We start from the raw sequence: 13,256 nt of genomic DNA, 5'->3' as shown, positions 1-13,256 counted from the left end.
CGTGTAAAATCTCCAGTCTCCACTGTGACCTCGAGCAAAAGATCAAGTTCATTTCATTTATATAGCACATTTTATAACAGCCACAGACTGAGCAAAGTGCTTTACTAAACAGATAATAATACCAAGCATAACAGCACAGGACAGCAAAGCTATGAACAGCCTGAAAAACATTATCGGAATATGCAATACTGTACTACTGTCCTGTAAGTCACAATCGTCTGCTAAACGAATGAGCGAGGAAGATCACCTGTGGAAGTCTGTTATTGGACTTATTGCTGTGCACTGCCGTTCAAAAGAACTGATGCATCATTACTCCAGTCTTCAGTGTCACATGATCAGAAATCATTGTAATGTGATATATATAGCTGATATTGGTGTGTGTTCAGCTGCAGAACGCCTCGCCGCTGGACGTGCGCTTCAGTGTGAGGTTAGAGAGCGAGAGGATTCTGGCGCTCACCGACTCCACTGCACATCTGGGTGAGTCACACACACTATACACACACACACACTAGATTCTGCCCATGAAACACATGTCGTTTAGAGAAAGGTTCACCTAAAAATGTACATTTTGTCATCATTTAATCAACCCGTTCAACTCTTCTGTGCAACACAAAAGGAATTTGGACAATTGTCTATTTAATTCAAGCAAAAGATGAGGAAGTCAAGCGGCTAACGGAGCGATCTCTCAAAGTTATGAACAAACGTTCCTCCAGTAACATTAATATAATGTTCGTTCAAAGTTATCTGATCTTTATTAATGTTTTCAACATGCAAATTATGTTTGCAGAATGATCAAATGGCACGTTCTCTTAAAAGATTAGTTCACTTTTTAAAAAACTTTTGCGGATAATTTACTCACGCTCATATCATCCAAGATGTCCATGTCTTTCTTTCTTTAGTTGAAAAGAAATTAAGGTTTTTGAATCTTTTTCCGAGTCATTTGGTTCATTCAATGAACGAAACGAACGAAATAACTTGGAAAAAGATTCGTTCATTTTGATAAGCGAGTTCGAACAGGAGAGTCACGAACTCGCATCGAAGAACAGAGCAAGGCGAGCGTTTGAGCTTATAAAACTTAATCTTTGTTATTTATTTATTAAATTAGCGATCGTTTCACTTGATAAGACCCTTATTCATCGTCTGGTGTCGTTTAAAGCCCTTTGAACAGTTTGCACTGAAACTCTCATTTGGACCTTGAACCGTTTGGTTCCCATTGAAGTCCATTATATGGAGATAAATCCTATAATGTTTTCATCAAAAACCTTAATTTCTTTTCGACTGAAGAAAGAAAGACATGAACATATTGATGACATGGGGGTGTGTAAATTATCAGGAAAAGTTTTTTTAAAGTGAACTTTAATGTTCATATAGCCGAGAAAAAAACATTTTTAAAACATTTAAAAAACTGGTTTTGAATGTTCATGGAAGATTCAGTAATAATGTTTTCATAATAAAATATTGGCAATGTTGGAAACAGTTATATATACATGTGTATATATATATATATATATATATAACAGCTGTACTTTTATTAACAAAAGATTAACAAACGTATTGCTCATGGTTAGTTCATGTTAGTTAATAATACAGTATCTAATGTTAACTAATCAACCTTATTGTAACTTTAACAACAACTTTAACACAAAGAGCCCATGCTCGTTTACGGCAGAGACTGTACCTGTCAACAGTTTGGAAACATTGAGTCAAAAATACAGCAGTGAAATTTTATTACAATGTAAAATAGGGTCATGTGACACTGAAGACTGGAGTAATGATGATAAATTCAGCTTTATCACAGGAATAAATTACAATTTATTCACATAGAAAACAGATGATTTACACTGGAATAATATTTCACAATATTACTGTTTTTACTGGTCAAAGTGACGCAGCCTTGGATGAGCAGACGAGACCCTTTTAAAATCAGACGTCTGGCCGTGGACAATTGACATCTTTTTCACCCTTTATTTAAATATTAAACAATGTTTTGTAAGCATACAGTATTTCACACTTGAACTTGGAGTCATTTTGAAAATGCAAAGAAACATTCTTGCCAGCAAGCTGAAATTATTTACACATGCAAAAACAAGAAAGAAATATGAATAACTGATTACGTTGTTGTCAATGAATGCTTTTTCCTGTGAGATTTTTGCATTATTTATTTTTTATTTAGTTTTACTTTATTTTACCACGAAGGTCCCGTTGAGATACAATATCTCTTCTACCAGGGAGTCCTGGTCAAGATAGTCAAGATTATAAAATAAAAACTGTAATAAAAAGCTGTAGTTTGCCTCTTTTGAGTTGTTCTTCCATCACATGTAAAATATTTAAAAATATGAAATATTTTTCTCATTTTGATGGTTTAATCAAACTTGCCGGCTGATTAAAAAACATGAGATATGTTGTAGTTTTGGCCACTCCTGTACATGTGTCCATCCTTCCTCTCAGGTCCTCAGAACCACAACGGATTGAGTGTGTTCAGCGTGTCTCCATCAGGTGGCGCTGTTCCTCCTGGTGCTGCTGCTGACATCACTGTGACCTTTCACCCCGATCACCAGAGTCTGCATTACAGAGACCGGCTCAGAGTCCAGCTCATCAACGAAGTACACACCAATACACACTACAGTCAGGATACCACACTTTATTTGCAAAAAACTAATTTATTAAAGTATTTAACTAATGTTGAATATATATATATATATATATATATATATATATATTCTTCATTAGTTAAATATTTTTACAGGGAAATTATCATCACATGCATAAAACAAGATAAAATTGCCACTTGAATTTATTTTAAAATTTATTGGCAAATTTTAAATGGCTTAAAGCAAAACACTTTTAGATTAATGCAAGACATTTTGCTAATACACATTTTATTAAATATACAGTAACACTTTACAATTCACAATGCATTACCTAACGTGAACAAACAATATATTTTATTGCATTTTACGTGCATTTATTTATCTTTAGTTAAAGATCTTATTGGTTGTTTGTTCGTGTTTTTTCACAGTGCTGAACAGTTGTTGACTCATGCAACTTTGGATTTTAAAAAAATGTATTAGTAAATGTTGAAATTACCATTAACCAAGATTAATAACTGCATAGATGAAAAAGTATTTTTTTTATTTTTAGTTCTTGTTAACTAATGTAGTTAGCTGATATTAATAAATGAAACCTTATTGCAGAGTGTTAGCAAATCTGCACATTTGACTAGCGGTGGATGTTCATTTCCTGGCCTGTTGACAATATAATTACGGAATATGATTTTTAACCCTCGGATGTTTTTTTTTTAAATGTTTAATGTTTTTTTTAATGTCATTTTAATTGCTACTTCATCTAAATGGTACAAAACCCGTACCAAAAAAAATCGTGGAATTGATTACAAAAAGCTAAATAGTAGAACAAAAAAAAACACTTGTTTTTCGTGGTCAGAAATGACTGCCATAAAAAAATATACAAAAAACATGAAAAAGGTCATCAATTTTTAGGGGGTACAATCCACAAATGGGCCACGATGCAGAAAGAAGCGCACATCAGTGAATGGCGACAGTCTAAAATACACACACTCAATACACCATCAGATCAGTCACGGATTGATTAAGAAATCCTCTTTAATTTCTTACATTCTTTATTGAATTTTGATGCATGTAACAAAATGTCTTTCTGTTTGACTGTAGTAAAGAAAGTGACACTTCAAACAAAAAATATCTAAACCTTCACAAAAAGTAGTCTTTAAAAATGTCTAAATGTACATCCAAATCCACAACCTGCTTCATCTGTACGTCGCTGTGGATAAAAGCGTCTGCTAAATCATTCAATGTAAATGTAAAAGTAAGTTATGTCTAAAAACAACTATTAAATGTGCAAGCCTCTTTATAAAGCGCTACAGTGCTTACAGAAGATTGTCTTTTCTTTTTTACTTACAATCTGCCCTCAAAAGATTTTAAAAGCATTGTCTATTTTGACATGAAATTGAGCTTTAAGTGAAAATTAATGATAAAAAAAAAGATTGCATTAATATTCATTAGTAACATACAATTCTCTCAAAATACAAAATTATTTCTAAAAAAAAATATATTACTGAAAATAAAAATGTCAGGTGTTGGGTCACTCTTGAGTGTAAACAACAAGCATGTCTCCCTAATGAACAACACTTCACACACAGCAGTTCTGATGTCTGGACTAAATGTTTGTGATTGTGCTGATAGCAAACGGTGTGTGTGCTGGAGCTCAGGGGCTCTTCGTGTACAGACAGTGTGTTTGTCTGTGGAGGGGATCCGGAAGACGGCTGTCCTGAATCACTCATCCCGTCGCATATATACACATCAGGACATCGAGGTACTGCGCTCTGTTGTGTTTAATGTAGTCATGCTATATTTAACATCTTTAACTTGTGTAAACCCTTGTGTGGATGTAGTTTTGAGTCCTGCTCTACATGTCAGAAATCAATTTGTATCAAAATGAAGGCCACAAAAGCCTTAAACATCTTACTTTGTACAAGAGAAGTCTTAATTATTAATCATTAGGAGTCTCAGGTTTCCCAAACACTCTCCTCTTCTCTCATTGGTTCGACATTCAGGTGATCCTTGCCCAAACTCACACCATTGGTCGGAACACAAAAAGCCCTTTTTTGAGCTGTTGTCCCTGATTTCCGTGTCTTTGTAATTTTTTTCACTCGTTGTGTAGACAGCAAGAGTTTGCTGCTGACTTTTAAGAGTGAATATCAAGAGGGAAGAGCAATCGCAGCCACGCGCAAACTCCACGTAGGATGTGTCCTCGGCTCAAAACCGGCCACTAAAAAAGTAAGTGAACATTTCATCTGAAATCTACGGAGGCGTATTGCATTCACTTGAAGAAGAGAAAATCTTTTAGAGTTAATTTTTCATGAGAAAAAAAAATGTTTTGCTCTGTTTTTCTGAATTAACGAGTTAATTTTTCATGAGAAAAAAGTTTTTGCTCTGTTTTTCTGAATTAACGAGTAAATTTTTCATGAGAAAAAAGTTTTTGCTCTGTTTTTCTGAATTAACGAGTTCATTTTTCATGGAATTTTTTTTTGCTCTGTTTTTCTGAATTAACTCGTTAATTCAGAAAAACAGAGCAAAAACTTTTTTTTCTCACGAAAAGTTAACTCATTAATTCAGAAAAACAGAGCAAAAACTTTTTTCTCATGAAAAGTTAACTCATTAATTCAGAAAAACAGAGCAAAAACTTTTTTCTCATGAAAAATTAACTCGTTAATTCAGAAAAACAGAGCAAAACATTTTTTTCTCATGAAAAATTAACTCATTAATTCAGAAAAACAGAGACAATTTTTTTCTCATGAAAAATTAACCCATTAATTCAGATAAACAGAGCAATTTTTTTTCTCATGAAAAATTAACTAGTTAATTCAGAAAAACAGAGTAGATTTTTTTTCTTCAAGTGAATGCAATACGCCTCCGTAGAAATCCCATCCAAATCGCATACTTTTGCACTATTATACGCCATTGTGTAGTATAAATAGCGCGAGTAGTGTGTTTACACTTCAAATACCTGGACGATGCACTTATTTAACCAGAAAACCGAAGTGTGTAACGCTGGACACTTCATGCACTCGACTGTCGCCGCTTTAATGACGTAGCGGAGGGGGAGGGGCTGTCAGACTCCCATATTGAAAGACTAAATAAACGTATAAAGTTAATACACTACACGGTTGAGTGCATCGTGCGTCATTTGGGCCACTTTTATATTCCCTCTGATAAGAAGTGTTGGGGAAAGTTACCGTGAAAAGTAATGCATTACATTATTGCGTTACTCCCTGAAAAAGTAACGAATTGCGTTACTTAGTTACTTTTTTAGATAAGTAATGCATTGCGTTACTTTTGTGTAACTTTTTTTATTTTCACCTGGGTTGGGCTTGGTTTTTTTTAACAAAAAAGTATGTTTTTTTTTTTCTTTCATTATTTGTGTAAGTGAGATGAGTAAATGTCTAGAACTACAATAACCATCGTGTTCACACACACCAGACCCCCACACACACACAAAACTCCTCTGCACTTCGATTTGTCTCAACATGAGGACAGGAAGTGTAACTGTGCGTTCACACCGGGCGCGAATAGCGCGTCAAATTCGCGCCTAGTTTGACGCTTGACCGCTTTGTGTTAATTCGCGTGTCAAGAGCGAAACTGACGCGGGTAAAATAAAAAGTATGAAGCGAAATTTACGCGCGTCAAAACCGAAACCCGTTGACGGCCATCTTTGTTTATGTTGATCGAGAATTCATAGAGAGATTCACCGCTCTGTATTTGCTCTGGAGAGCTAGAACAGCGGCGTGGGGATCATCGTCGCCGTATTTGTGTCCACCGGACCCTTCGGAGGTGACCCGTTTGGCGAGTTTCACCATTTGCTCGCTTCAGGAGCTGCGCCTGGATGACGGCCGCTGTCAGCGGTACTTGTCCCGCGCCCAGTTTGATGACCTGTTGTCCCACATCGGAGCGAGGATCACCCTCGCCCTCATCCACCTAATCTAGCTGTCATTGTTTTGATGATAAATAGAGCCAGCCTTCAAAAGTTATTAACCTGTCCTGTGATTTTTTCTCTCTCTCACGTCCAGACACGAACTTATGCACATATGTTGATTGTCTTTACATCATAATATTTCATATAATCTAGATATGGAATGAATAACATTCAATACAAAATGAACATGTCTCGTAAATAGAAATAATGTTTTAAGTGATAAAATATTTGCTTTGTTGTGCATAATCCCACCATGCATTTAGTCATATTACAAAATAATTTATTGAAGCATCCAGACACTTCACCACGTGAGCAAGCAGCTAGGCTCCTGATTGGTTAATGCGGCGCGAATTCACGCCAAAGTTCAGATTTTCCAACTCGGGCGGCAGACGCGAATTCGTGTCAAACGCGTGAATGCACAAATCGCACTTAACTAAATCATTCGCGCTTAACGCGCCAGACGCTCAATTCGCGCCATTCGCATCTTCCGCGCTCCACGCCTCATTCGCGCCGCAGGAATTTTTTACGCGCGTAACGCATCTTTGCATTGACTTAACATTGAAATCATTCGCGCCTGACGGGCTATTCGCGTCCGGTGTGAACCCAGACAGCAAACTGACATTGAATCAACGTGGAAACGACGTCTCTCATGACATTGAAACAACGTTGATTTTGCTCATCGAATTAACGTTGAACCAACGTCAGACGCGGCATTCTTCAAAGCTAAATGAAAATCGAAAATTGGTTTGCTTTCATAACGTTGAAACAACGCGTTGATTTCAAGTTGATTTTCCGTTAGTTTTGAAAGAATGACGCATCTGACGTTGGTTCAACGTTAATTCGATGAGCAAAACAATGTCAGATCAACGTTGTTTCGATGTCATGTTTCCACGTTGATTCAATGTCAGTTTGCTATCTGGGAACGCACCATAAAACAACAACTTGCGTTACTTATTTGAAAAGTAACTCTGATACTTTGTTGTAAATGTTAAAAGTAATGCGTTACTTTATTAGTTACTCGGAAAAGTAATCTGATACCGTAGCTGAAGTTACTTGTAATGAGTTCCCCCAACACTGTGAAGCGGTTCTGCTGATGGATCCCGTGTTCTGCCGTCAGACGGTGGACTTCCTCTGGGAGAACCTCTCGGCGGTCGAGCTGCAGGGCTTCAGTGTGACCCCGGTGCAGGGCAGTGTGGATGCAGGACAGCGGCGTCCCATCACCCTCAGCTGGGTGCCTTCTACTGGTCTCGCTGTGAGTGCTGACATCAAAAACACTGACATAATGTGTGTAATGTGTGCTGTAGAGTGGCACTACTGAAACAACGGCAAGGTTATGGGTTTGATTCTCAGGCAATGCATGAACTGATGAACTGTACACCTCGTTTCTGCCACAGAATAAAACATTTTGAAAGATAATTGTGATTTATCTCACAATTCTGATGTTATTTCTGAGAATTGCAAGATATGAAGTTAAATAAATCACACAATTCTCATATAAACTCGCAATTCTGAATTTTTTTCTTGCAGTTGCGAGTTTATATCTCACAATTCTGACTTTATGACACACAATTGCGTCTCTATATTATGCAATTATGACTTTATAATATGCAATTCTGAGAAAAAAAATTGCGAGATGTAAACACGGGAAAAAACCCGAATATGCTCATATCCCGGATTTTAAAAACTGGGATATTATCCACAAGTTTCCTACGCCCCATGAGGCCGTCAAAAGTGGGCGCGACTTCCGGTTGAAAGTAAACAAAGCGCGATTTGACATGCTTGACACTCGTTTATTCAACAGTTGACAGTCATTCAAGTTATAGCGATCCAAACTAGCTAACGATGTGGGAACACAACCTCAACGAAATTCAAAAGGGTGAAATAACAGTACCTTTACCCTCCGCAGTCGTTGATTGGGAGTATTATAATAACATTAATAATCAATACTCATCAAGGCATGGTGACAGACAGTTGTGCGAGCTGACAAACAATTAAAATAAAAAATACACACTTAGTCACTTTGGAGTTTATTCAAAATTATAAATGAATGTGCTGCTTGAATACATTAACTGGCACATTTGGTATTCTGTCAACACAGGCTTTGATCCTGAGTTTAGCTGTAACATCAGTAGAGAACAGCCAATCACATGCTGATAGAGTTTGTAGAATATTAAGAATTTAAACAAATGTACACAGGAAGATTCGTCGTCTTTTGGGAGGTGATGGAAACTTCAGTCGTTGGCAGGATCAGAGACGGGCTCTGGCAGGATCACTCAGATTTCGTTTTCAGCTTATGTTCAAAACAATCACGTTTAAGCCACTAAATTAGTTTAGTCCGGTTATACATACAACCGCGAACAGCACATGTTGTCCCTGAGCTCCGTAACGACATCTCTCATAAAGATTTGCGTCTTTAAATAGTAAAATAATTCTCAGAAAAACAGCTAGCCTCTTCGCTAACTAACACACAAAATACCATTGGAATGCTACTTCCGCCGCGTCACCGGAAGTTTCACCCACTTTATTTTTTACAGGAGCGCCCCTCGGAAACTTGTGGATACGTGGGGTACCAGCCCGTTCTAATCCTTTAACGTCATATAGAACGCTATATGCAAATACGGCGATATACTACGCACATGGCTCCCTTTATCGTTAATATAACACGCGAACCCAAGACGTTATAAATCCTTTAGCGTGAATATGACACGTACACCCTACCCCACACCTAAACTTAGCCCTCACAGCACGTGTTATATTAACGATAACGGGTGCCATGTGCGTAGTATAGCGCCGTTTTGTCACTAGCGTTCTATATGACGTTAAAGGATGAGAATGCGTTGGGGGTACCTAACCTGAATTTTTGGTCATATAAACGCGTATCGGCGTATCCCATAGTGTTCACAGAACTGGAATTGCACTGTAGTTTACAGTATATCTGGTGTAGTTTGTGTGTTTTACCTCAGGATATCTGTGTGTGTGTGTGATCTGTGTGTGTGTGTGTGTTTGTGTTCCAGCCGAACGCAGTGGTTGAAGCGTGTGCTTTGCTGACCGTCAGAGGAGACGAGACCGTCGTTTACCGGGTCAATCTCATGGCCCATACAGGCACAAATACAGACACTTAGAAATTCATGCATTATTATATAGTTCACTGATATTTCAATCTAGTTGATCATTATTGATTTGATATGAGCTCATGTGTAAGAGGTGTGTACGCTTTCTGCATTACAATACGCTGTGCAATAATAAACAATGATGTACACAACATTTACAAGCATGCCTTATTTGTCAAAGTAAGAAAGGAGACACTTCTAAACACATCTGGCATATCCCATGACAGATAGAGCCTATAGAAATCACTCTTTATCAACATTACACACCAATAACAGACTCCAGCACGTGATCGTCTCATAAATCTCAGTTTAAAGAGGTCCTTTCACTTTCTTAACTTTAGTTAGTGTGTAATGTTGCTTGAGTATAAACAACATCTGCAAAGTTCAGTGTGAAGAGAGATGTTCCCTTTTACAGACATTGCTTTTTAAGGACTACAACAAACGGCTGCTAGGGACTACAGTGAGCTTCTTCACAGGTAAGTGACATCAGCAACCCTAAAATTTACATAAACCCCACCCCCTTTGGTTACTGTTGCTATGTCTGACAAACAACGCCGCTGTCACGCAGATGAAACAAAGTCTCGACTTTCAAATTTGGTCATATTTTAATGAAATTTAAACAATAAATACAGTTTTGTGGCTCTCATTAATGTGTCGCTCGTGAACCGATCATCTCTTCCTCATCATCGAATAAACATGAGTGAACATCAGAAGGAATGTTGTTTTAACCGCGGAAAGACGTCAGTACACACCGTTTCTTCAAATACTCCAACGTTAATCTACTAACTCCTGAGGACAAAAACGGCGGATTATGATTGGTCAGATCGCCTGTCAATCAAACTCCATATGAAGGGTCAATTGATCATTGTTTAAACGCCACAGTCTTCCTGAGTCTTGATGCTGATCATGTCCAGCACTGAATGACCATCCTCTGATGGATACTTCCAGCAGGATAACCAACGTATTTTCATCCCAATGCATCACGCTTTTGCCAATGTGTATACATCCAACGCACAACGCACCCTTTAGCATCAATATAACACGCTTCGGTTATGGTGGGTTTAGGGTTAGACCACTAGGAGGCGCCTTCTGGCCCATTTAAGTTGTCATTGTTACTGAGTAATATTAAAAAACTACACTTGAGTTTGGGGATTAGGATTTGTTTGAGGGTTAGTTGCATATAATTATTCATAATTTACTGTTGGAAGGCCTAAACACATGTAACAAGGACACTGTAAAATAGTGTGACCCAAATATCTGTTTAAATGAACAGAAGTCCTATATGAGGGACGGGAAGACTGTAGAACAACATTAGTAGTTGAAGAAGTGCTGGCGTACTGTAAATGCAGGGTACAGTATGTCTAGATGTTAAACTAGAGTACGGGACTGTGGATCTACAGCCTTGAGACGCGTCTAATACTGAATGTCACTATGACATGTTCCAGTTTCCAGCACGGAAGAGTAACGATGCGCTCAGCCAATAGGAGCCGTCGGTTGGACAGGCATACGGTCAGCATTTATGCCAGATTTGAGCAGATTACTCCAAATCAGATTACTGCATCCCAACCCTGCTATAAAAAGCAAGGTTATTAAAAGCTTAGCTGCGTATAATGCCGTTCTCTTTTATGAAATGCAGAATGTTATATTTGTAGTTCTGGTGTTTCATGTCCTTTTTAAAGCAGTAATCTGATCATTCTTAAATGCCGGATGATACTACTACTCAAACACATCCACATATAATCGTGTAGCGTGAGTAACTTATGCTGTGTCTCGGTTGGAAGAGATTAAATCACTTTGAAATAAATTGCAGGATATCTTGACACATTTGTGATTATACTGAAAATAAACTTTATGACTATTGCCTTCTGTATGAACCCATTGAAGATTCATTATTAGAATACAGTTTTAAGAAATTAACACAAATTAAACACTGATATTTAGCTATACTGACTATAAGTCCATTCACATTTATTTGCATAGTGCTTTTCACACACACATCATTTCAAAGCAGATTTACAGAGTCCACATTACAATTCAGAGTGATCTGTTATCAGAGGGAACTATCCAAGTTATGTATTTCAGAAATGTACATGCAAAATCACAGGTAGGCTATAAATACATTTTTAAAAGTCATGCAACACAGCTTCATTACTTTGAGGAAAACATCAGCAGTGCTGAGTGGAGGCTTTGACGGTAAGTACTGGTAAAAGTGATGCAGTTCAACATCTCTCGCGGGATGTTTCATGTTTCGTCGTACACACACTGTACAGAACGTATCCAGGACGACTGATTCTCTGAGGATGGCCATCCACCATGCACTTGCACACCGGCACCTCCTGAGTCCATCAACACTGCGCTGGCATCACCTCCACCAATGAGGAATGAGGGCAAACGCTGTATATTTGACCTGCAGTGTTTTTCTTGTTCTAAATATACAGTATATATATTTATATATATATGAAGAGTTCAGATGCAAAAGTCTCTAAATGCCATTTGAAATTTTCTTCTTTAATGATAATTTTTTATCAAACTTGTATATTTAAGTTCAGTAATTTCACTTAAATGGCAATGATAATTACCTATTAATTGTTATTTAAGTGAAATTACTGAACTTAAATATACAAGTTTGATAAAAATCATCATTAAAGAAGAAAATTTCAAATGCCATTTAGAGGCTTTTGCATCTGAACTCTTCATATATATATATATATATATATATATAGAATATATATAGAATATATATATAGAATATATATAGAATATATATTATATATATATATATATATATATATATGTATATAAAGCATTGTGTGTCTTGCATTGATCATGAATAGTTGCACTCTTGTTCTTAACCCTCTATGGTACGGTGTTGCCTCCAGGCAACATAGTCTATTTTAGCTTTTTTTTAAATAAAAACTAATACAATTTTATTGGTCAATGCTCTCTAAGGGGAGGGGAACTCAAATACTAACCAATGAAAATAAAAAAGAGTGGTAACATGTTACATGCTCATGTCTCATGGCTCAGTATTTTCTCCACTGAAAAGGGCATTTTTCACTAATTTCTGTCCAGATAATCAACAACAAAAAATCATAGTCACGTTCATTGGTAAGTAAAGAAGTATTTTCAAAAATATTTAGATATATCGAAATCGTCTTCCATTGCGATTTCCCGTATATCTAAATATGTTTAGTGAAAGGTAAACAATGCGTGACGTAGACGCATGAGAGATCACTTCCGGCGTAACTTTGGAGACGGTTCAGTTCGGTTCAGTTGAACATCTGATTCAGATCAGTTCGGCAGTCGGCTGTTAACATAAGGTAAAAACGATATAAATACTGTTCGTTTTCTCACACAAACCACTTGTTTTGTGTCTTAGGCCATCAGTGTGTACTTACATTTACGAGTCATTAAATCATGTTTAATTTGGACTTCTCTGTGCATGCTCTTTTAGGAGATCTCTTTTAGACGACAACGGTTTGACCCAAAAAAATGTCAAAATTGAAAATACTGTGGAAACAAAGACACCTACATCTTGGATGCCCTTGAGGTAAGCTAAAACATACCAAAAATTAATTTCAAAGTGAACTATCCCTTAAAAGTGCTTAATTTGAGTTTTTGACATTTAAGTCCTGGAAA

At 37.0% G+C, this 13,256-nt stretch overlaps 1 protein-coding gene across 1 annotated transcript in view; it reads left to right on the top strand.

Annotated features, from left to right (window-relative positions):
- cfap74 (cilia and flagella associated protein 74) overlaps positions 1-9,771 on the top strand; it is a 59,548-nt gene extending 49,777 nt beyond the window's left edge. The window contains exons 33-38 of the mRNA XM_039674961.2: positions 387-477; positions 2,449-2,603; positions 4,218-4,347; positions 4,696-4,811; positions 7,625-7,759; positions 9,522-9,771. Of these exons, the coding sequence (XP_039530895.2) occupies positions 387-477; positions 2,449-2,603; positions 4,218-4,347; positions 4,696-4,811; positions 7,625-7,759; positions 9,522-9,629 (735 nt within the window). The 3' untranslated portion in view covers positions 9,630-9,771. The remainder of the gene's footprint in view (positions 1-386; positions 478-2,448; positions 2,604-4,217; positions 4,348-4,695; positions 4,812-7,624; positions 7,760-9,521) is intronic.
- The last annotated feature ends 3,485 nt before the right edge of the window (positions 9,772-13,256 follow it).

This window comes from Pimephales promelas, chromosome 14, assembly GCF_988280905.1.
Source record: "Pimephales promelas chromosome 14, fPimPro1.hap1.1, whole genome shotgun sequence".
In the NCBI taxonomy this organism is placed as follows: Eukaryota; Metazoa; Chordata; class Actinopteri; order Cypriniformes; family Leuciscidae; genus Pimephales; species Pimephales promelas.
Note: the sequence above shows the minus strand (reverse complement) of the source record. Positions and strands in the feature narration are given on the sequence as shown.